This window comes from Frieseomelitta varia, unplaced genomic scaffold (genome assembly GCF_011392965.1).
Source record: "Frieseomelitta varia isolate USP_RPSP 00005682 unplaced genomic scaffold, Fvar_1.2 scaffold_263, whole genome shotgun sequence".
Taxonomy (NCBI): domain Eukaryota; kingdom Metazoa; phylum Arthropoda; class Insecta; order Hymenoptera; family Apidae; genus Frieseomelitta; species Frieseomelitta varia.
Window position 1 is genome coordinate 445,281 of NW_025109994.1, and position 22,150 is coordinate 467,430.

A 22,150-nucleotide genomic window follows, 5' to 3' on the forward strand; every position below is an offset into this window, starting at 1 on the left:
GTACATTTATTTTTTATACTATATAATATATAACATATAATAATATATATATTCTTTATAATATATTATTTATATATTTCTTAATTGTACATATTTATACAATTATTAGTTTAAAAACAAATACAATACTCATTCTAAAAGCTATCGAGTGTATGTGAAAATATTCTGAACATGTTGAAAAACATCGTGATTCGAAGGATCAAAGGTCGTATCAAGCTCAATTCGGTCGTAATTACTACCCCACTGCTATGACTGAATTTTTTCAACATCGAAAAAAACATCGTATTGACCAAATGATATAAAAATCTAAGAAAATTTTAAAAGAAACTAAAAATGAGTGGTGTTTATTTGTGAAAAAAAGTAACAGATTGATCGACCATTGGGCAAAAATCAGAGAAACTGAAAAATACAGCTCTCCTCCCCGAAATATAGGGATTTTCTCATGGAACGATCGTTTCTTTCACAGCAGCGGCGGATTAATCAAATTTTCATTTCAACCGAGTTTCAATGGGGGAACGATTGTTTAAAACTCGTTTAAAAATCGAACGCGACGTTCGTTTCCACATCGATGTTGCGTGCTGAAAAGAAACACGCGTAGCAACCAGTGGAAAGAAAAAAAACAAATATTGGAGACGAAATCGGCTTGGCCATGCAGCGTTGACAAAATTTAAAAGTTTACAGATGGCACGGATGATTCAGACCGGAGATTAGTATCTCCGCGTTTGTTTTTCAATACAGATTCTAAAAAGAGAATTTAGTGGTTGAAATATTCAATTCTGATTACCAGTATTGGAGAAATATGACAATACATAATAAAATATTATGTATTTAACAGTACATAAAAGTATTACAATGCACAGAAAATATATTATATAATATACATGAAATATTGCATAACATACATGTAATATTACATAAAAAATATTAAGAAATTTAACACGTTCTTTAACGTTTCATTTACAGACGTGTGTGAATGATATTTTCTTCTTTCATTTTAATCCTGCGTCATTTATTTCTAAGCGAATTTTTTAATTATATTTTATTGTCGCAACAGTATTCTTCACTATATTATAAATGAATTAGAAGGCCCATTTGTTAATTTAAAAGGTCCATCTAGAGATGTTTAAAATAGATTTGCAGTTAATTAAAACAGATGTGAGATACCAATTGTTGAAAGAGCAGAATTGAGTTAGATTATTAAAATAAATACCAAAATTAAAGTAGAACTCCATTTATCTCAGTTCATAACACGGACAAATCATTTATACGTATAACTGGAATTCATAATACCTACTAACCTACGTGTATCAGAGTGAAATAAATATTCGTTGAAATAAACTGTTATTCATTGTAAAACAAATTGAGAAGCAGGGAATATGTTTTTTGAACAGTAAAGCATAATAAATCTACTCTCGTGTCTGATCATAGAAAAACCTTTGCTACTTCACACTGTATAAGATTCCTATTCTCTTGTCACTTGACTGATCTCATGTAAACAATGAAGCAATATAATTAAATAAAATGTTTTTATAACATTCATATTTCATATTTCCGAGAATATGATGTTCTCATATATAGAACGAGACGTAAATAATAGTACAACTGCACTGAAGATGACTCAACATGAAAAACTAAAGAGGTAATTTAGTATGAAGTTATTTCGCCTCGTTTTTTTTGAGAAAATTGAGTTCAGAAAATTACAAAACATTTGCGTGAACATACTAAAGAACAGTTGTTAAAAGTGTCGCGTAATTGGATAAAATTGTATAGTAATTTGATGAATTAAAAAGCGGAATTACGTATGCAGCAGCGAGGGTGACATTTGCGACACTGAATGAAAAAAATTAATACTTCGCTGTTGTGTCGCCTCAATTATATCATTCTCAACGGACAGAACGGAATGATTCTCAACGAAGAACAGCCAAGTTGCATTAGTTAGTCAGATATCTCATGAATTTTCAAGCTCGATTTTCTCGATAACGAGACGGCGGATAAAAAAAATTTTATACCAAATTTTTTGTTTATTTTTTCATACAGAATTGTCTCTATTTTTGCTTCACTATTTACAGCCCATATTCTGTGCATGAATTTTCAAAAAGTATAAACATTACAAAAATATTGTGGAACATTATATTTTATACATGTAACATTGTAAGAATATTTCAGAAATATTCACATTCTCGAGGACACGTACGCCAAGACCTCAATAAAAAATTACTTCACGTACCGATTATTATAGAAAGCGCTGCAGTACGTTTAACATACTATTTTCCATATTGTACCCATTCCGTGCAATTTCGTAAAAATTACTTTTAAATAAAAATTCACAGTCTAATGGATCAGCGCAATAGATTGGATAATCCCGTTACTCTTCGCACAAATCGTGTAAAAACCAGAGAAAAATTAAGTCGCAGCTGTTCCATATTCAATTCTACTTTTTCTAATTCGTTCAACGACGAATGATTCTCTCTCTCTCTCTCTCTCTCTCTCTCTCTCTCTCTCTCTTTTTCCGGTGAAGCTCGATAAAAGTTTAATAAGACGCACGAACAGTTTCTTCTTCTTCTTCTTCTTCTTCTTCTTTTTTCCCCCTTTTTCGCGGCAAGGAAAACGGAAAAACAAAACGAGAATCTCTATAATCCGATCTAAAATGAAAGAGGGGAATCCGCTAACTGTCGTGGAAGAGTTCGAAAGAAAAGGGCATAGCGAATTCCCTGGGAATTTCCAATTGCTGACATTCTCCTGAGCGGGACAGCAAGCGGGGAGAAAAGTACGGGAAAGAATGAGAATTTCAAAATGACTTTCCTGTTGATTGGGTAGGCGATACGTGCACGCAGTGGCCTCCGTTAATATTCGAGGGGACGCCGGATATTTGAATTGTTGTAATTTTGTAAAAAGAAATCGCGAACAACAACGAAACGCTCGCTATAGTTTGTACTATCCAAACGTATCGTTTGTTTTTGAGCGCTGAAGGAGATACGCGATTTTTGTCACAGTGTATATAGAAACGATATTGACATATTTGTCATGTCTTATCGTAGATATATATATATACATATTTGTCTACGATTTTATCTTGCAATTTTTAACGACGCTAGATCGTAGATTTTCATGCATTTTATACATTTGTATAAACATAAACGATATAAAAGTAAATATAAATAATAACTGAATATAAAATATTCGAAATATATAAATAGTAAATATATTTTGAAATTCAGTTATATGAAATATAAATTTGTAATAATAAATATATAAGTTCAGTTATATAAGTAATAGCTGAATATAAACTATTCGAAATATTTATGGTAACATTAATATTTGTGGTAAAACAATTTTCAATCGCAGTCTCAAATCAATATGAATTTGCAGAGAAACACACGGTTATTATCTTAGAGAAAGGAAATTCGCTGGATAGGATCACTGATTTTTGGCAATTATCGATTATCGATTGCCAAGACTGCAAATTTTTCTATCTGTGTCTCCATAAATATAATACTTGGCTCGTGAAACAATTTTCAACTGAAGTTTTAATTTTTCGATTTTCAACCGAAAGTTTAAATTACGCCCCCGAAAATATAAATCGGCATTAAAATCAGTATTGATGTTTAACAGTATTTTTCCGCCCGAAGGACCGATCGAAGCGACAAATTTACACAAGTTTAATCCATAGTTAATTTAAATTCCCAGACGAAGCATTTAAATGATATCATTTTAATAAAAATTCGAGTTTGCCAGGATCAAACTTGTCTTGATATTTTAAACGGATTGATCAATTCCATAAATTAAAACACCGACGTTTATACAAGCATTATTGTTTGAAACTAATTTTATAATATCAAAAGTATCGAAAAGTGCTTATAAAATTTCCGATTTAAGTTTCTAGTTGGCTGAGATAATTCATTTGCAACGAAAGAGATTGAACAATGATATCGAAAATTTCATTTATAAAATGATACGTTTATTATTATTTTAAAAAAATTTTGAATTATTATGGCTTTATTCGATTATTATATATCTTGTTATTAATTGACTGAACTTAGTGACGAATTAATCAAGAAATGTTAGTTCATTAAAATTGTTTTACTTTTTGTATCAGAACTAATTAATTGTGACTTACTATCATTTATGTCATCTTTTTCAGAAAAAAATGAACTAAATAATTTATTTCTCGATAACTTTAGAACATTAATTTTGAGTATGTTTTGAATATGAAGCAAAAAAAAGAACTAGGGAAAAAAAAGAACTAGGAAAAATGTGACTAACTTTTTCGTTGAAAATCAAAATATTGATCCTGCATCGGAATGTGCACGTAGCGAAATAAAATTAAGGTTAATCGAAATGAATTTAATTAGCTCGACTCTAAAAAATCGTTCGTACTCGTTTCATCTTTGCTTCCTTTCGAAATAAATTAAATTTGAAAAAGAAAAAAAAAAAAAGGGAAGAAGACGAACGTCGCGGAAATAATTTCCAATAAGGTGATACACCTACGCAGTTTACTTTATAATCCAAGGATGCTTTATCACTCTCGCGCCTTTTCCCGCTCGTCAAACTTCTTCCGTTTATTTTCATTGCAATCATTATCGATCATCGTCCATCTCGGATCTATCAAACGTTAATTGCGAGCACAGCTCCGTTTGCAAAATTTAATAAAGGAAAGATAATGTGGCGTCTCAGTTTCAAGTTTCCTCTTAAAATCTGATTGGTCACCTAAATTACTCTAGATCTAAAAACTCTGAATTTATCTAGGTGAGCTAATAAGATTACGCGTGTTAAAAGATAGAAGTAGAAGCAGAAAAATAGAAGATGTACAAACGCAATAGATGATACATTAATCTACTAAGAAATAATTTGAAAAGTATTTATAAAATAATTACTACAACTAGTAATTATAAATTAAATAAATTTTAAATTAAATTAAATTTTAAATTAAATTATTTTAAATTAAGTTTCAAATTAAATTAAATTAAATAAATTTTTAATTAGTACAACTAGTAAATACTACAACCACTAAATAATATATGTAAAATAATTATTACAACTAGTAAATAAATAACATCCAATTCTACGTTCAATTCCACTATTACTATGAATAAATACACATAAATAAATATAATACTGCAGGATAGACTGTATCAAGTAAAAATTATATTACTAGATAATAATTTTATTGTATATTATTATATTATTGAGTAAATTATATCAAAAGAAATATGTACTATATTATTAATTTTCATCCTGAATTTTGCATCTTTCTCTGTATTTGTAGTTAGTAAAGGAAAAATACGACACCATACTTTTATTGCAAATATGAAACTCACGATGGGGCCAAGCTTAAAATTAAATTCTAGCAAATTTCTCGATTAAATTATGTTAAATTTACATCTAACATGGCAATATTATTTAATATCATAGTGTAACAAAATTGCTATAATATCTTGATACTTCCATACATCTTGGGAATAAATCGATAAATTTTATTAGAATTTTAATAAAATCATAAATATTGCAATCGTCAACTTCCCAATTCTCTGCCACTTTATTGAAGAAATTATTACTCTGTCGGTCTAAGGTTGAAATTAATATCCTTCGGATATCGAAAGGGCATCGCTCGCCACATTTCGATTTCATCTTTGCACGTAACACGATTTAAAAAAAAAGGCACAGGGCGATATAGGATTAAAATACGACGAAGCCAGGAGAGGTAATAACGTCAGGTTTACCTTTCGATCGACATTGCGGTTAACGTGACGACCGAGCAAATAGCCGAAACGCTCTGCATATAGTGCACCGACTTGCATAGAAACAGGCCCATCGTCCACGTGTAGGAGAACAGCTTGGCCACCTGAAACAAGTCCGTCCATGTCTTGTCAGATTCGATTGTTCCAACATCGTTCGGAAATACGTGTACAAAGGTAGAGAAAATATTCGCATACTCGATGAAATATTATCGACATTTGCAAAACAATCCTGGTTGGTTGGTTGGTTGGCCTCGTCTCGATGTTCCTCTTTTCCAAAGGGGAAACAAGAACAATTTAAAGTGAAAATTTGAAGTCAAAATCGCTGAAAAACTTCTCTCGCGACCAGATTTGCCACGACCTTGGAGATCCAAAGAATTGGTAAATAATTATAAGCAATATCTAAATAATATCTACATTAATAAATATAAAATTATACTATTATTAGTAAATTAAATTTCACCTGAAATTATTAAAATTTGTGTAAAATTATTCTTATCATAATAAAATTTATTAACTACAAACTTTATAATATAAGTTCAATCGCTATTGCTGGCACTTTAATTTATCATTATTAATTTCAATTCCCCTATTTAATTTTCATTAAATTATATAGAATTTTTTACTAACTTCTAATTTTAATAAATTATATATAAAATGTTAATTTAATTTATAATTCAACCAGAATTATATTTTATCTATTATATATTGTTTATATTATTAATATTATTAATACGTTTAAAATCAAAATTTTATATGCAAATCTCTAATTTACATCTAATCCAAAGAATTTATTGAACCTTGTTAAAGTTGAATGATAAAAATTCAAGAAATCTTGGCATTTTAGTGGATCATAAAGTAATAATAATAATTAGACGTATTATATTATATATAATATATAAAAGTAACATATAATATATATTTATATAACATAAAAGTAACATATAATATATATTTATATAATATATAATAATATATAATATATATTATATTATTATTATATATAATAATTATTAGACGTAAGTAGTAATAATAATTAAACGATTTTATATTTTGAAACTTGTCAAATTCAATCAATGTTTCATTACAAAAAAAAAAAAAAGGAAGAAAAATAGATTGTAGTAGTAAAACTACGAGTGATCATCGAATTCGTGCGTGAGAATTCACTTCAATTCTCTTCGAGTATATTTACAAAACAGTCGACTCTCGCGCTGAAAAAAGAAAGAAAAACGTGACAATTGTCCTGATTTTTTATTTCGACCGAATTCGGAAAATTTCGGAAGATAGGTTCCGAAAACAATACCAGCGCGGACAAAAGTCGAACAGGCCAAAAAAAAAAGAAAAAAAACACATAGACAGCGTGTATCGAAAGGGAAGAAAAATAAAACGAACCGAGGGAGAGAAACATTTTCGTTGCGTCCTCAGAACGAGGCGAAATCGTCTCGCTCCTCGGGGAAACGCGTTTAATCAACCTCTTTCACGGAAGTTTCTCCTCTTGCTCAAAGAAAGCGAACTGCATTGAAATACCCTCTTTGTAGACGTTAACGAGAGCGAAATGAATTCCACGCGTTTTCGAAGCTGCGCCAGACTGACCATTTTGAACCCGTTGATTAATTCTGACGCGACGTGTCGTTAGAAATGTGACTCTGACAGAAAGAACTTACGGTTCCGGCCGCGCTACGATGCCTAGACCTCGTCTTCGTGTTTCGCTGTTTACGAAATTGAACATTTTATCAGTTCTCAGACAATCAGTAATTTGATTTTCGGACGTAAACGCGGAGTAAACATTCAATATTTGTCGATGTGCTGCGATTTGCGATTGTGTATAATGCGTGGCGTGCAAAATACACAGAGCGCCATATCGAAATAATGATAAATCTATCATGATGATAAACAACAGTAACAATCTATTGTAAATAATTGTACGATCTCTCCAACGCCATGATGCCCGAATGTTAATCCCTAATTGGTTTCAATTTACGTACAAAGCTCGAGGTTCACGTTGCTCGATTTTTGAAATCGTTTCTACATTTAACTCGACTCGATTGCCGAATACGATGCTGATGTCAAATACGAAACGAGATTGTTCACATTGAATCGTTCTGATGCAGTAGAAAATATCGTACGATTCGAGAGCTGATAATAAAATGTCACTGCACACGGTGGCGCTGTCAGAAGGAGATGAAGGAATAAAGAAATAAAGAATTCAATACAAAGAAATATCAAGAGCAGAAACGTGAAGCCAGAAGAAGGTTAGTACCGCTTGTTGTATTATACTTTACCATTTCTTTATATTATCCTATGTTTTACTGCTACAGTTTTATAGTTTAGTCGTCGGTAGTTTTAATTCAACTCCGTGACCTAAGGCTGTTACTGCCTGGATCGTGTTGCAACCTGGGCATCAAGCGCCCAGCTTAACTGGTAGCAATTGACAACAGCTTCTTCTTACGTTTCCTTGTCTTCGTCAGTTCCTCGGGTTTTTCGTTAGTTGAAGTTCAAGAGATTCACGTGGCTCGATGCTAAAATTACCGACAACTATATAGTGCGAAATTTGTAGTTAACCTCTTGCATTCGAACGACGTGCTAACCACGTCGAGAATTTTTTCCTTTTGTCCCCAAAATTGCAATATTTCCCTCAATTTCAAGTATATTTAAGTATATAGCCAAATGCCAAAGCAAATAATAAATTTGTTAATTCTCAGTAACTTCTATCCAGTGATATACCGACGAGTTGAAAAGAAAATGAAAGCGACGAATTGTTGTGTACGGTTTGGTCACTCGTTACGGTCCGCAATCAGTTGCCAGCGCAAGTGGCGAAAGGGTCACAGTGAAGATCAAATGAAAAAGTACAGTCGAGAGAAGGGAAAAACGAAGCTCCGTCCACGTCAGCCTCGATTAACATCATTCTCATTAAAATATCTTCTCTTTTTTTTTTTTTTTTTTAATTAATCACTATCATCTCGGGTCGCGATCATCCGCCAGCAATTTTCTTATCGCGAGGATTACACCCCAGCTGCATTCAATTATACCACAATCGACGGAACTCTACGCTAATTGCATTAATTTCAATGAGAAAGGCCTTAGAGAGGCGTGGTACTTTATTTATAGTAATCATACTAATCATGCTACGCTGTCTCTACGAGCCAGAAACGATCCGCGAGCAAAGTTTCCAGCTCCTGGACTCTGTTCGTATTTTATTTCACATTGAAACGATATTCGACGATTTGGTTGAGTAGCTTGGAATTTATTAATTTACTACAGAGTCGTTTGGAGAGGAATTTCAATGAATATGTTTCATTCGTGCATAGTACGGGGATCGATTCGCTGGTAGGATTCGTTAAATAATATATCGTAGAACATAATTATCATCAACGAATTAAATTATGATATAATTAAAAATATTAGATTAAAATATGATCAAATTAAATTGAATTGAATTATAATTAAGTATCATAGATATATTTATATTACAATACATAGATATATTTATACACCATGTTAGAAGGAAATTCGATGTCTCAATCTTTGATATTATTTATATTATTTATTCGCAGGGCAAGATGATGCATTTATGCACCCTACCAAATAATGATTTTGTAATTTACGTATTTTACATTTATTTCTTACCACGAAATTAGATTCTTAGGTTAGGTCACAAGATGCTTCGTTAGCTTCATTACACGACATACAAGAAGAACAATCATGTGCTAATGAGTCTTATTGTCAGATGTTTATACTGACGGCGCAAAAGGGTTGGTTCGCTCTATGCCAGAATTATATTCATTCACTCGTAAATTAATTTTTAATTTTGAACTACAGATGACAGCGAAATCATTGCTTTTGCATGCATATTTTTATTTTTAAAACGTGTGAGATCGTTTCTCTAAAAAAAAAAAAACAGCTTTTTCGTGTAAGAAATAAAATAGTTACATTTATCATCCCAAAATGTGAACCAGCTAATTCAATAAATTGAGTAAGACCGTCAAATTTTCAATTAGAATTTAATTTCAATTTTAATTCAAGAACAATTAACAATAATTGAAGAAGAATTAACAATAAAATTATTCATTTACGTGTACATTATTTCTTTAAAACACAACTTTTTTCTATGCAAGAAATAAAAAAGTTACACTTAGTTAAGTTACGAGTAATTAACAAGATAGTCAATCAACTTATAAATTAATTCTTAGTTTTAAACAAAAATTAACAATAAAATTACATTCTTTTTTTTTCCTGCTCACTTCTACCTTTACTTTTACTTCTACTTGCTTACTTCGGCTTTTAAAACGTGTAAAACCATTTCAGGCAACGCTCTCGTGCAAGAAATAAAAAAGAGGAAAATTCTACTAAACTGATTTAAGTAATAGATTCTACTAGATCCGCATCCAACAGTGGAATGGAAACAAGGGGAAACGGGAGGCAAATTAACAAGTCCGTTCGATCGTTCACGTGAGCCGATTCTAAATGGCGACGGACATCGTATCAGAGGAAAATAAGGTTTTTCCATTCGATCTAACAAGTCACTCTGCTAATTCAATTCATGGGAATCTCTCCCGCGATGAGCATACTGAATACTATTAAATTTTCGTTGCACCAATGAGCAGAAGCGAGTTAAAAGGAAACTCGGAAGCATGAAATTTCAACTGAAAACGGACTCTCGTGATGAAACAGCGGACACAAAAAACGGTAATTTATGGTTTCTCCTTACAATTAGTTTCATCGAACAATCGGCGTACATCATCAATCAGCTCAAAGAAGCGAGGGAATGCAGTCAGAGAACGAGCAGCCGGGAATCTCATTGAATGCGCGATTAATTTTGAACGATGACTAGTTTGGTAAGATCAGAGACTGTGAGACTCTAACAGTAAGTCGAGAGGTCGGCTAATTTACGGTCCTTACCCCCACTCTCCTGATCGCTACTACATCTATCTCCCCACTACATTGAAGTGCAGTGGAGGGGGTAGTGCTAGCGATTAGAAAAGTAGGGGCTCACCGACCGCCACTGAGCCATCCTCTAACAACAAATTATAAAGTAGCTAAGTATCGATTGGTCGGAAGGGTAGAAACTTCACTAATGATCCTTCAACGACCAAGTCTAAAAGTCAAGATTTACGCGTAGGAAATTGTACAATGACGTATCGGCTAACTTGGGTTTAACTCTAACAGTCTAAGTTGGGTTTAAGTCGAACAGAGTGAGGAGACAAATTTGAAAGTTAAATGCTGGCTGCCTCTCTTTTACTTTTTGAGTCACGTTCTTCTCTGGTGTCACCGATTTTGATAGAATTTCGCATGAATGTAGTTTAGAAAAAAATATTCGACAATGATCGATGTCGAAAGGATGAAAACTACCCACAAAGTTGGGGGTTCGAGAAGTATTTTGTCAAATATCTCGGAAATTATTGAAGATGTGTACATACGTTTCTGTGTACATGGATGAAAATTTAACAGTGCATACCATTTTACAAAAAAATCGCTTGTTTAAATAATATATTTAAAAAAATTTTCACAAGTTTCTCCAAAGGAAATTTTAACAGATTTTCTTGAATATTTTTTAAGTCACTATCGCAGTTTTCGAGGAATTTGTGGGACGTCTCTAGCGAGACTGAAAGTTAAGTAGTATATAACGAAGCGAGTTCGCCTTCTGACGCAGTTGCGTATCGAATAACGAAATTACTCCTAGACGTTTGAAAGCAGGTACGAGTCGTTTGAATGCTCGCTGCGAGTACGCTTCTGATTAATACCGAACTTACTTATTGTTAGCCCCGGATATGAACGTGAGGGAATTTCCAATGAAAAAGGGCGGGTGAGCGCCAATAAAAGAAACACGGACAACAAAAGCCTTAGTTTTAATGTAAGCGAGGTGAGAGACGGCTTAATAAGAAACGTTTAATTATTCTCGGCTGTTGCAAGTGTCAATAAAAAAATCAATGCAACTATGGAATTGACTGTCAGATGTCTGGAAAAATTTCTGCCGTTTTTTCTTTTTATTTTTCGATCGAAGAGTCAACATATTTTCTAAATGAATTTATTCGTCAAAATCCGAACGTTTTATAACTTTCTCCGAGCGACTATTTAATGAGCATTCTCCGAGAGATTTATTCGAAATGATCTCCCCAGACATTTGAAGACTTACAGAGAAAAGCGCATAAGTCTTCGTACGTGATTCTTTTTCTGTTTATATCGCAAAACGGGAATATCTCGTCGAGGGATTGGAATTATAAAGAAAAGAATTATAAACAGGCATAATTTTTTAAAAAGGAGTACAATGGAGCATTCTCTATGAAAACAAAAAAAGAAATTTTGCGAGACAAACATACCATGCAAATGCAGAGAATGAACATAATAGAACACGATTTGGGTAATGAAATTAAAAAACGACAGAGATAATTGTTTAACCCCGCGGATGTTTCGTAGCTGTTTATAGTAAGGAATGTGTGTTAATTCAAGTTCGCAATAATGTTTCTCTTCGTGTTAATTAAAATTCCATTCTTTTAATTCGGAATTTAAATTAATTAAAATTGCACATTTCAACTTTCAGCAGCGTGCGGATTTTTGTGCGTGTCAACATTTGAAGGACTTGTTTTATTCACTTGCGCGCTATAATAAATATTCTGCTGTAGATATCTCACGTATTTTGGCATATTACACGCGTCACGTAATGGTCTTTTAATTAAATCAACGTCATAATAGCAGTGCCATTGCAAAAACTGCGCGAGCAGTATTCGACTAACAATAATAAGCTTATAAGCAATCCCTTATGTTAATTATGAATATTTTGATAAAAGACAAAGAGAGAATTGGAGACCATTTAGTGATTGATATAAAACTTTTCTCACGTAGCTAGTCATATTTTAATTAAAAGTAAACGAGAATAATAAACTAAGGATCGGCTGCTACTGTTCAAAGGAAATGTATAAATTTAACGAACAATATCTTGATTAATTAATAATACTTTCATTGAAATGCACGAAAATAACGAAACGACAACGTTTTTCTTTTTTTTTTTTCTCAATTGAAACGTCTAATTGTACCCGTGTTTTAATGAAAGATACACCAAAAAAATAACATGATAAAAATTGAACGTTTCGTTTCAGTAAATTTTTTATTCATTGAAACCGACTGATCGAATTAACTAAAATAACTATTAACCTAACAATATTTTACATGGAAATCCGAAAATAAAAATAAAAGTTATACCGTTCAATCGCAAATAAAAAAAAAAAAAAAAAGAGGAAGAAGAAGAAGAAAAAATGTAGCCTTTGGAAGAAGAGTTGTTACCAAATTGTTACTAATATTGTAAATTATTGAAGATTCATTGAAAGTATAGCAATTAACAAGAGCACGGACATTTTGTGCTTACAAAGAAATATTTTTCATCTGAAAATCGGCGATTTAATTGGCCTTCAGTTGAACTTATTGCTGTGTCGATGACATCGTTCTCAGATATATCATACTTTCGAATATGCTCTTTGACACATCGCAAAAAAGAACAGGGAAAGATATACCGGGTTGGCTTAAAAAATTATTTCTCTTAATTAACATCATATTCATTCATTCGCTTTGTGCAACATCGCGATACTGAAATTTCTTCGCTGTTCCATGTCCCGTTTTCTTTTTTTTTTTTTTTTCCTTTTTTCACAACATTCTTTTACGTAACAACTAACATGCCAACCAACGGCGAAAATTTAAAATCCGAAAAGAATTCACCACATTAATCCTCAACAATTTCTAACGAAGAAAAATATTACTTTCGTCCTGCATATTTTATCTGCATCGTAAAATAATCGATGCATCATTTTAACGCAGCTTTCGAGAAACAAATTTCATTCTACGCCCTGTTTTTTTTTTTTTTTTTTTTTTTTTTTTTTTTCTACTGCGCAGAATATACCGCGAACATAACGCGATCATGCAAGCAAAATGAATTTAATCGATGCACGCAAAGAGATTCTATTTTCGCCGATGTTTTTTACGCAAAAATGCAAGACCGTAAACATTGAGTGCAAACACATTTGGAAACATAATATTGTTATCAGAGGCCATCGAGGGAGGTGGTCGAGCGAAAACCATAATGAAACGATTAATGAACAGGCACAACACTGACCGCTGCTACTATTATAGTCCATTAAACGGATTCGGCATTCTATTAGATTGATCGCAAAATGCAAACTTCGTTACCGACTGCTATCGCATTAGCCGATCGATTGTATTAATTGATTATTTGAACACAAGAACAATTTTCGCGTGCTGTTCGTGCGAACACAATCTCTTAACATAGTATATATTAACGTTAATTATTTAACACAGTATGTTAACAACAGGAAAAATTTTTTTATAAATTTGTACATTGAAATTAATCGTGCAAATGTAATTTACGCGAACGATCTTCCTCTTCTGCTGAAAAATGATTTTGTGGTGTGAAAACGCTTCTCCCGAGGGGATCTAGACTTTTCGTATCATCGTGAAAATTTATGCAGATTGTACCAGATAACAAAGAAAGTTAAATTTTCGAAGAAAATTTGTTTCAACGCTGTTAATTTTAACCGTTGATTTAATATTAATTCGTTTGATATAATAATAAACGTAATCTCCTATTTTTACAATGACTATATCATAATTGTATTTCACTGTATCGTATTTTTATATTAAATTTTAAATTTTTATATAATACAATTGATAGAATTAATATAGTTATACGATAGAATCATGTTCTTCTTACAATCATGAAGAATAATACGTGTAAAGTATTTTTTTTATACAAGAAAAAAGCATTTTTTCTTCGACGATGGAGAGCAATTTTAAATAACTGATAACTCAGTATTCTTTTAGATAATACAAAAGTGCTCGTCTATTCTCACAATGGTTGATAATAAATTATATATTCTATAAATAAGTAAGTAAATAAGAAGTATTATTATTTAATAAGTAATAAATTAGTATTCTATAAATAAGTAAGTAAATAAGAAGTATTATTATTTAATAAGTAATAAATTAGTATTCTATAAATAAGTAAGTAAATAAGAAGTATTATTATTTAATAAGTAATAAATTAGTATTCTATAAATAAGTAAGTAAATAAGAAGTATTATTATTTAATAAGTAATAAATTAGTATTCTATAAATAAGTAAGTAAATAAGAAGTATTATTATTTAATAAGGAATAAATTAGTATTCTATAAATAAGTAATAAATTAGTATTCTATAAATAAGTAAGTAAATAAGAAGTATTCTATAAATATTCTCTTGGGACGCTTTCAAATAGTAAAATAATCGGACGATGATGATTCAACCATGCACGTGAGTCTCCATTCTATAATTTTTGTACAACAAATCAAGTCACACTGCTGGCAATTGAATTATTAATTAATTTATTCGATTGTTAATTAATTGAGAAACAAAGAATCAATTTGCACGTGTATGTTCAATCTCGCGTTATAATATTAACGTTCGTTCAACGTTCACATCTGTAAACATTAATTCCAACGAACGTGATGATCAAACACATGATCTCAATTGAAACTGAACTGAAACACCGCGTACCACATGGTACCTTGAACGCGAAACGCGAAACGCAAAAGCTGACGACCAACAGCAAGTTTGTTGTGTAACTTTTTTCCACAACTGGCACAACGAAGTTACATGCATGACAAAGCAGCAAACTGTGGTCAAAAGTCCACGGTTGGCAAAACAACTCCCAACTAATAACAATTTTTCTTCTGCATCGCTGAAATGAAATCGCAACCAGACGCGAATCGTAAGACTGTGAAATTAGGGGAGAAAGTTATATATTAGTATATGTTATATATTTTTATATTATATATTACACATTATATTATTATATATTATATATATATATATATATTTTAGTACGTTCTAAAATAGCTGTATAATCTGATTTACAGTGGGTGTAGAAAGTATTCGTACACCGATCAATTTCAAACAAAACTTGGTAAAATGGTAGTTTATTAACAATTTTTTTGCAAACAACGAGTTTGTACATATTTTCCGAAATCTCCAGAATAGATACAATGCAAAGGAAAATTTTTAATTTGCATAATTTGCGAAATCAACAAGAAAAAACCAAAAATCGGTAGAAATCCGCGAGATTTCTGATAAATCTTTTACAATGATCATTAATAAATTAATAATAATTTTTCTTTCTTCTATCGTAGTTTCCACACGTTTTCGTCCCATTTCTCAACGATCATTTTAAATACTGTAAAATTTTGAACTTCGTCTGTTGCCGATAACGTATCCATACATACTGACAACATTAATCATAGTTATGAAACAGCGGTGAAATATGATTACATTATAAATTCTCTTGTAAGCAGTTCGAAATAGAAACTGTACGAATACTTATTGCTTGTATGTTTCTGCCGATTTCTTGTTTTCTCTTGTTGATTTCGAAAATTTTTAATTTGCATTGCATCTATTCTGAGAGATTTCCGAAAATATGTACAAACTCATTGTTTACAAAAAAAATTGTTAATAAACTATTACCATTTCACGAAGTTCTGTTAGAAATTGATCGGTGTACAAATAGTTTTTACATTCATTGCATAAAATACTATTTTTGATTCGTGACACATTGTGAGTAACTGTTTTTCTCTTTCTTGTCATATTTACGCTATTTTTTATATTTTATATTACGATATTTCTCTTAATTTTGAAGTTTCTACCGATACCCTTTTTTTATTATTCTATATATTATAATTATATTAATTATATATTATATATTATATTATATTATAATTATATTAATTATATATTATATTATATTATAATTATATTAATTATATATTATATTATATTATAATTATATTAATTATATATTATATATTATATTATAATTATGTTAATTATATATTATATATTATATTATATTATAATTATATTAATTATATATTATATATTATATTATAATTATATTAATTATATATTATGTTATATTATAATTATATGATATATATTATAATTATGCAAAAATTACTGTAAATCGGAGGTCTATCAGACAAAATATCCCAAAAATATCGCGATGCACAATCGAGCGGCAAAAACGTTCGTGAAAACGTCGAGGGACACTGATAACACATCGGGGTTGCCACCCCCGCGGCAATTCGCTTTAACGAAGCAACGAAATTTCTTACGGGGAACGAGCTCGTCGCCCGAGCATTTTGCAAATTGCAAATCGCGCTTGAAATCGCCGGGATCTCCGTCTGCAACGCCAGAAAACTGCAAACGAGCTCAAATTCTCATGCGAGATCTCGTCACACTGTATGCGAGGAGGGGCGAGGGAGGAACGTTTCGAACATTCATTCAAAATTGTCTACCGCTGCGAGAATTGTAGTTCAGATTCAACATCGGTGTCCCATCATCTTTAAAATATCACGATTACGATTATGTAAATTTTTCACTTTTCACTCTCTTTCTCTCTCTCTCTTAACTATCTGGTCTCGTTGGTCGGTCTCTTTTTCTCTTTCTTTTCTTCTTCGAAATGAGACAGAGAGAAGAAAATCGCGAGATTTTCGCCCGTCGGCGAAACTTATTTATACGCTGTTGACAGAAAATATTGACAATTCGCGGGAAAGCTAGGGAACGAACACTGAAAGCCACCGCCGCGTGTGGAACAGACTTCAAAGTAATTTCGCAAACTGAAATTTCCACCGTTAAACGCTACAGTTTGACATACTTAGTCCCTTGCGTGGGCATCATGCTTGTCTCGAATTAATTTCTAATTGAACAAACACTGATAATCCCTATGATGAAATTATAAATTTAGATTTTCTTTCTAATATTTAAATATTTAAATAAAATATTTATAATATTTAATATTCTGATGTATTTTAATGTCAAATATTTATAATATGTAATATTCTAATGTATTTTAATATTAAATATTTATAATAATTAATATTCTAATGTATTTTAATATTAAATATTTTTTAATATTATATATAATTTTAATATTACATTAATATTAAATATATTATATTAATATTAAATATTTTTTAATATTATATATAATTTTAATATTACATTAATATTAAATATATTATATTAATATTAAATATTTAATATATTTTAATATTATATATAATTTCAATATTAAATACTTAATATTATATTTTTATTTTAATATTAAATATTTATAATACTTCTAATATATTTTAATATTAAGTATTTATAATTAATTTTTATAATATTTAATATTCTAATGTATTTTAATATTAAATATTTATAATAATTAATATCCTAATATTGGTACATCGTTCACACGTTGTGTGTGTGTATGTGTGTGTCATATAAAACACTTTGATATTTCATTGATACTGTAATTAACGAGAAACAATTGTCATGATTATTTAATAAAATTTGTTACTAAATTTATTTCCAATTGAAATAAATGAATTAAGAATCAATTGGAAAATGTACATTGGACTTTCATCAATATTCCGGTATTAAATATCGAAAATGTTATAATTTTGTAAAAGGGAATCGTACAAAGACAAAGGCTCGTTTTGAAGATTGAAGATTCTACTTTCACAGCGCTCATCCGTTCATTTTGTTAATAAAATCTACTGTTAAAAAATAAAATTCATTTATCTGTCCAACGTAATTTTTCGTGTCTTTAGATCGTTATAATGTGATCGACTGCGCTGTCAAATCGCTCGACGGAATTTTATTTGTAGAATCATGCATCCTTCACGGAAAAACCAGCGTCTAATTCTTATAAATTCATCTTTCCTCACTTTATCAACTTCGTCAGGGGAATTCGTCTACGATGAGTTCATTTCGTCCACTCACACGCTGTCATTTTATGACTTCTCTTTTGTCATCGATTTTATTATACCCTCTCTGCGTATTTACGCGAAAATCAAAAAAATATTTAAATAAAATGTTCTAGTTGTAGTCGCTACAGAAACGAAGAGGATAAATTTGAAACGAAAATTGAAATGATTGGAAGACCTTTCGATTATAATTTCGAGGAAAAAACGTGTTAAAAACGATGTAAATTCTTTTGTCTATTTATAGATACCATATACAATTTAGCTTTATTATTATAAGAGATAATAATATCATTTGCACGAAAATTTTGATGCGAAGAGTTCCAGTAAAATGGAGAGTATAAAATATCCGAAATATTGTGATTTTTTTAACATTTGGTGCGTAAAACAATTTTGTATCAGGGTTCTATATTTTTTTTAATGATATTTTCAGAAATACGAACTTAAATAAAATAATTAATTTAATATTAAATAAAATAAATAAATAATTAAATAACATAATTAATTTAATATTATCTAATATTAATATTATTTACGTTGGTATTTATGTTAATATTTTAATATTTATTGTTAATATATATTAATGTTAATCACAATATAATAATATTTATAATTAATATATATATATAATCAAAATATATATAATATTTATAATTAATATGAATATTATAACAATGAATTATTAATTAATGTAACATGAATTTATATATATGGTATCTATATATAATGTCAAATCTATCTTTTCATTAATCTATTATTCTATTTCTACAATGATTTCATGATGTATGCTGGAAAATTGCGTTTTGTATTCTATATATTTTTCCTTTTTCCTAACTTATATTGCAAATGAAAAACATTTAACTTGTTAATGTCCTTTGAATGATACTGAAATTCTTTCAATGAAACAAGGAAAATTGCTGCTGTATCGCTGACAACTAATAAAAGGAGACATTTTTTGGAAACAAGAAAATCTCTGCTTGGGAGAATTTGCTTTTTGCATTGTTACACAGAAAATAATTTTCGTGGCACTAAATTTGGTAATGGAGGTAATAAAAAAGTTGCCGTAATTCCATTTGTACCAGTTGCGGTTGATACAATCACGCTTCTAATGGAGAAGGTCGTTATATTCTCAGAAAAAACTCTTAATGTTCTCGTATAGTATTCTAATGCTGTAATTTTCCGAAAATCCCTGCAATTTAATCTCTTCGCTTACTCCATTAGTCCATTACGAAGCAACCAATGTTAGAGATATAACAATTTCTCTAAATTTCATAAGATTTAAAAAATAATACTTTTAAAAGTTAATAATTTATTTTTAATTTTAGGAAGTTCAGATGAAATAGTGTAAAATTAGTGTTGAAAGTAATATTAAATAAGCTTGTTGAATCGTACATCAGTTTCTTCAGTTCATCAGATTTGATATATAACAGATAATATTTTCAAAAATTAAATAATATTGTGCAATATTTAATTTTAAATTTGTAAAGTTTGGAATAGTATTGCAAGTATTAACTTTGGGACTTTTACCTGTTAGAAACCAAGCAACAGTATAATTTCTCATAATGTCACAACATTAAATAAAATTAAATAAAATGAAACAGTATTTCGTTTAATTAATATCGAATACTATCTTCAAAAGTTTGTAACATTTGATATTATTTAATATAAAATTGTCTGTAATGGAATAGAACGATGTTGATTAGAAACGAATAGAATCAAAAAAAAAAAAAAAATCCAGACAGAAAGACACTGATCGTGAGAGAAATAGTGGAATATTATTTTACTGCCACGATGTTAAAACGAAAGTTCGATGACGTGAATTTATCGAGAAATATTATACAAATGAAACGCGTTGCGTCAATGCGATGTTGGCCGTCGATGCTTTAAATTCTTTCAAACATCCAGGCAATTATAAACCTTTCACAATCGACGTTTCACAAGCGAATTTACGTATGTTGCAAATTTCTGTATTAATTACTTTCCATAGAAATTATATTCAATACGCGGGCAAAATCAAAAATATCGAAAAGAAAAATAATCACGGTGAGCGAATAAAAGGGGTGAAAATTGTAATCAGTCCACGGGATAACGTCGGAGGAATGAAACAATTAGGAGAGAGAGAGAGAGAGAGAGAGACATATGTACCGTCGAAAAACACAAATCACCGCAGCTGTACAAATCCAAATTGCCTCTGGTAATTTAGCCGTGTTTCAACATTCAGAATATTTGCTACAGCGAAACATTCATTCAAGAAGATGCACACGTACAATAATAGAGTTAGAACAAAGGCATCAACAAACAGAGCTTGGTTAATGGCTAAAGTTGCATGTATAAATCTAGTAGAGCTGTTAAGCTTCACCATAGGGAAATTCCATAAGCTACGGCTCGTGATTTGTGATTCTTGCGAATGTACAACAATGCAAATAGCATTTAAGTTATTGGGAGGAAACGATCGATCAGTGATTTTTTTTAATAATTGTTCACGATCGTTGCATACATTTAAGACAAAAAAAAAATGCACGGTAATCAGATGAATTGTAGTTTGTGAAATTTAGTTTATAAACTTATTAATAACTGGTAACTTTAATTAATGTAGCAAACTTGCAATTTATAAAACTTGGCTCGAGAAGTTTACAAAGTTTCCCCATCGTGTCAGAAAATTTATTAATATTGACAACTTGTAACATATAAATTATTAATTACGATGATCAAACTTGCGACTTGTAAAATGTAACTTGAATATATTAATATGTATTACTAATAATTATTACTAAACTTTACTAGTAATAGTTAGAATAATACCAATATTAAAACAAGAATTTATTAGTATCATCATCAGAATTCATTAATAAAAATTTATTAGTATATGTGGATTTGGTTTTATGTTGTATGTGTGAGAATGCATGAGTGTTGTGAGACAATTGCAAGTATGTTGCGTGATGCGTTTTTGTTCAGAAGCGAGCAGAAGAGTATTCATTGCGAGTCTGAGTTAAAAGTAATATTGAATTCATAAGTGATAATTATTATAGACATTATTCAATTTATATATATATTAAACATATTAATTAAGAGTGTGTATTTTATTTTAATTCACTCACAGTATATTACAATACGTAACGCTTGTAGAATTTTTACTAGTAACATCAATTCAATTATGATCATATTATACGTGTGCAATTTTATATAACTCGCATATATCATATTGGATCAAATTTTATCACTCGACTCTACCCTACATCCAAGTAACTGCTATTCTCAGGTTTCTGACCTATACAGGGTGTTCCAGACTAGGCGAGATAATTTTATGTGAAAAAATGAGTCGAAAGGAAAGAACAAAATTTGTTCATTCTCAGAGTTCTTTGTCGAGTTGCAAAAAGTGTATAAAGTGTATCAAGCACGCTCAAAGTCCATTTTCTTGAAGATGTCGCCTGAAAACGAAGAAAATTTTATTCATTTTATTTGCATCTATTTTTACCTGATAAATCTTTGAAACTCGATTTTCTCGAAGGCGAAGGCTTTTCAATGAAAAAAATTCATTCATTCCTCATTTTTTTTCACGTAGAATCATCTCCTACTCTCGGTTGTACATTGTACTGAGACACCCTATACCTCTTGAATAGAACGAATTCT

The 22,150-nt window shown here is 30.3% G+C and overlaps 1 protein-coding gene across 5 annotated transcripts in view; it reads right to left on the reverse strand.

Annotated features, from left to right (window-relative positions):
* LOC122528824 (QRFP-like peptide receptor) overlaps nt 1–22,150 on the reverse strand; it is a 106,645-nt gene that overhangs the window by 25,465 nt on the left and 59,030 nt on the right. For all 5 annotated transcript variants that reach the window (XR_006306673.1, XR_006306674.1, XM_043654359.1 and 2 more), the window contains exon 4: nt 5,721–5,842. Coding sequence is in view for 3 of the 5 variants with exons in the window: in XM_043654359.1 (XP_043510294.1) it covers nt 5,721–5,842 (122 nt within the window). In the remaining 2 variants the exon portion in view is untranslated. The remainder of the gene's footprint in view (nt 1–5,720; nt 5,843–22,150) is intronic.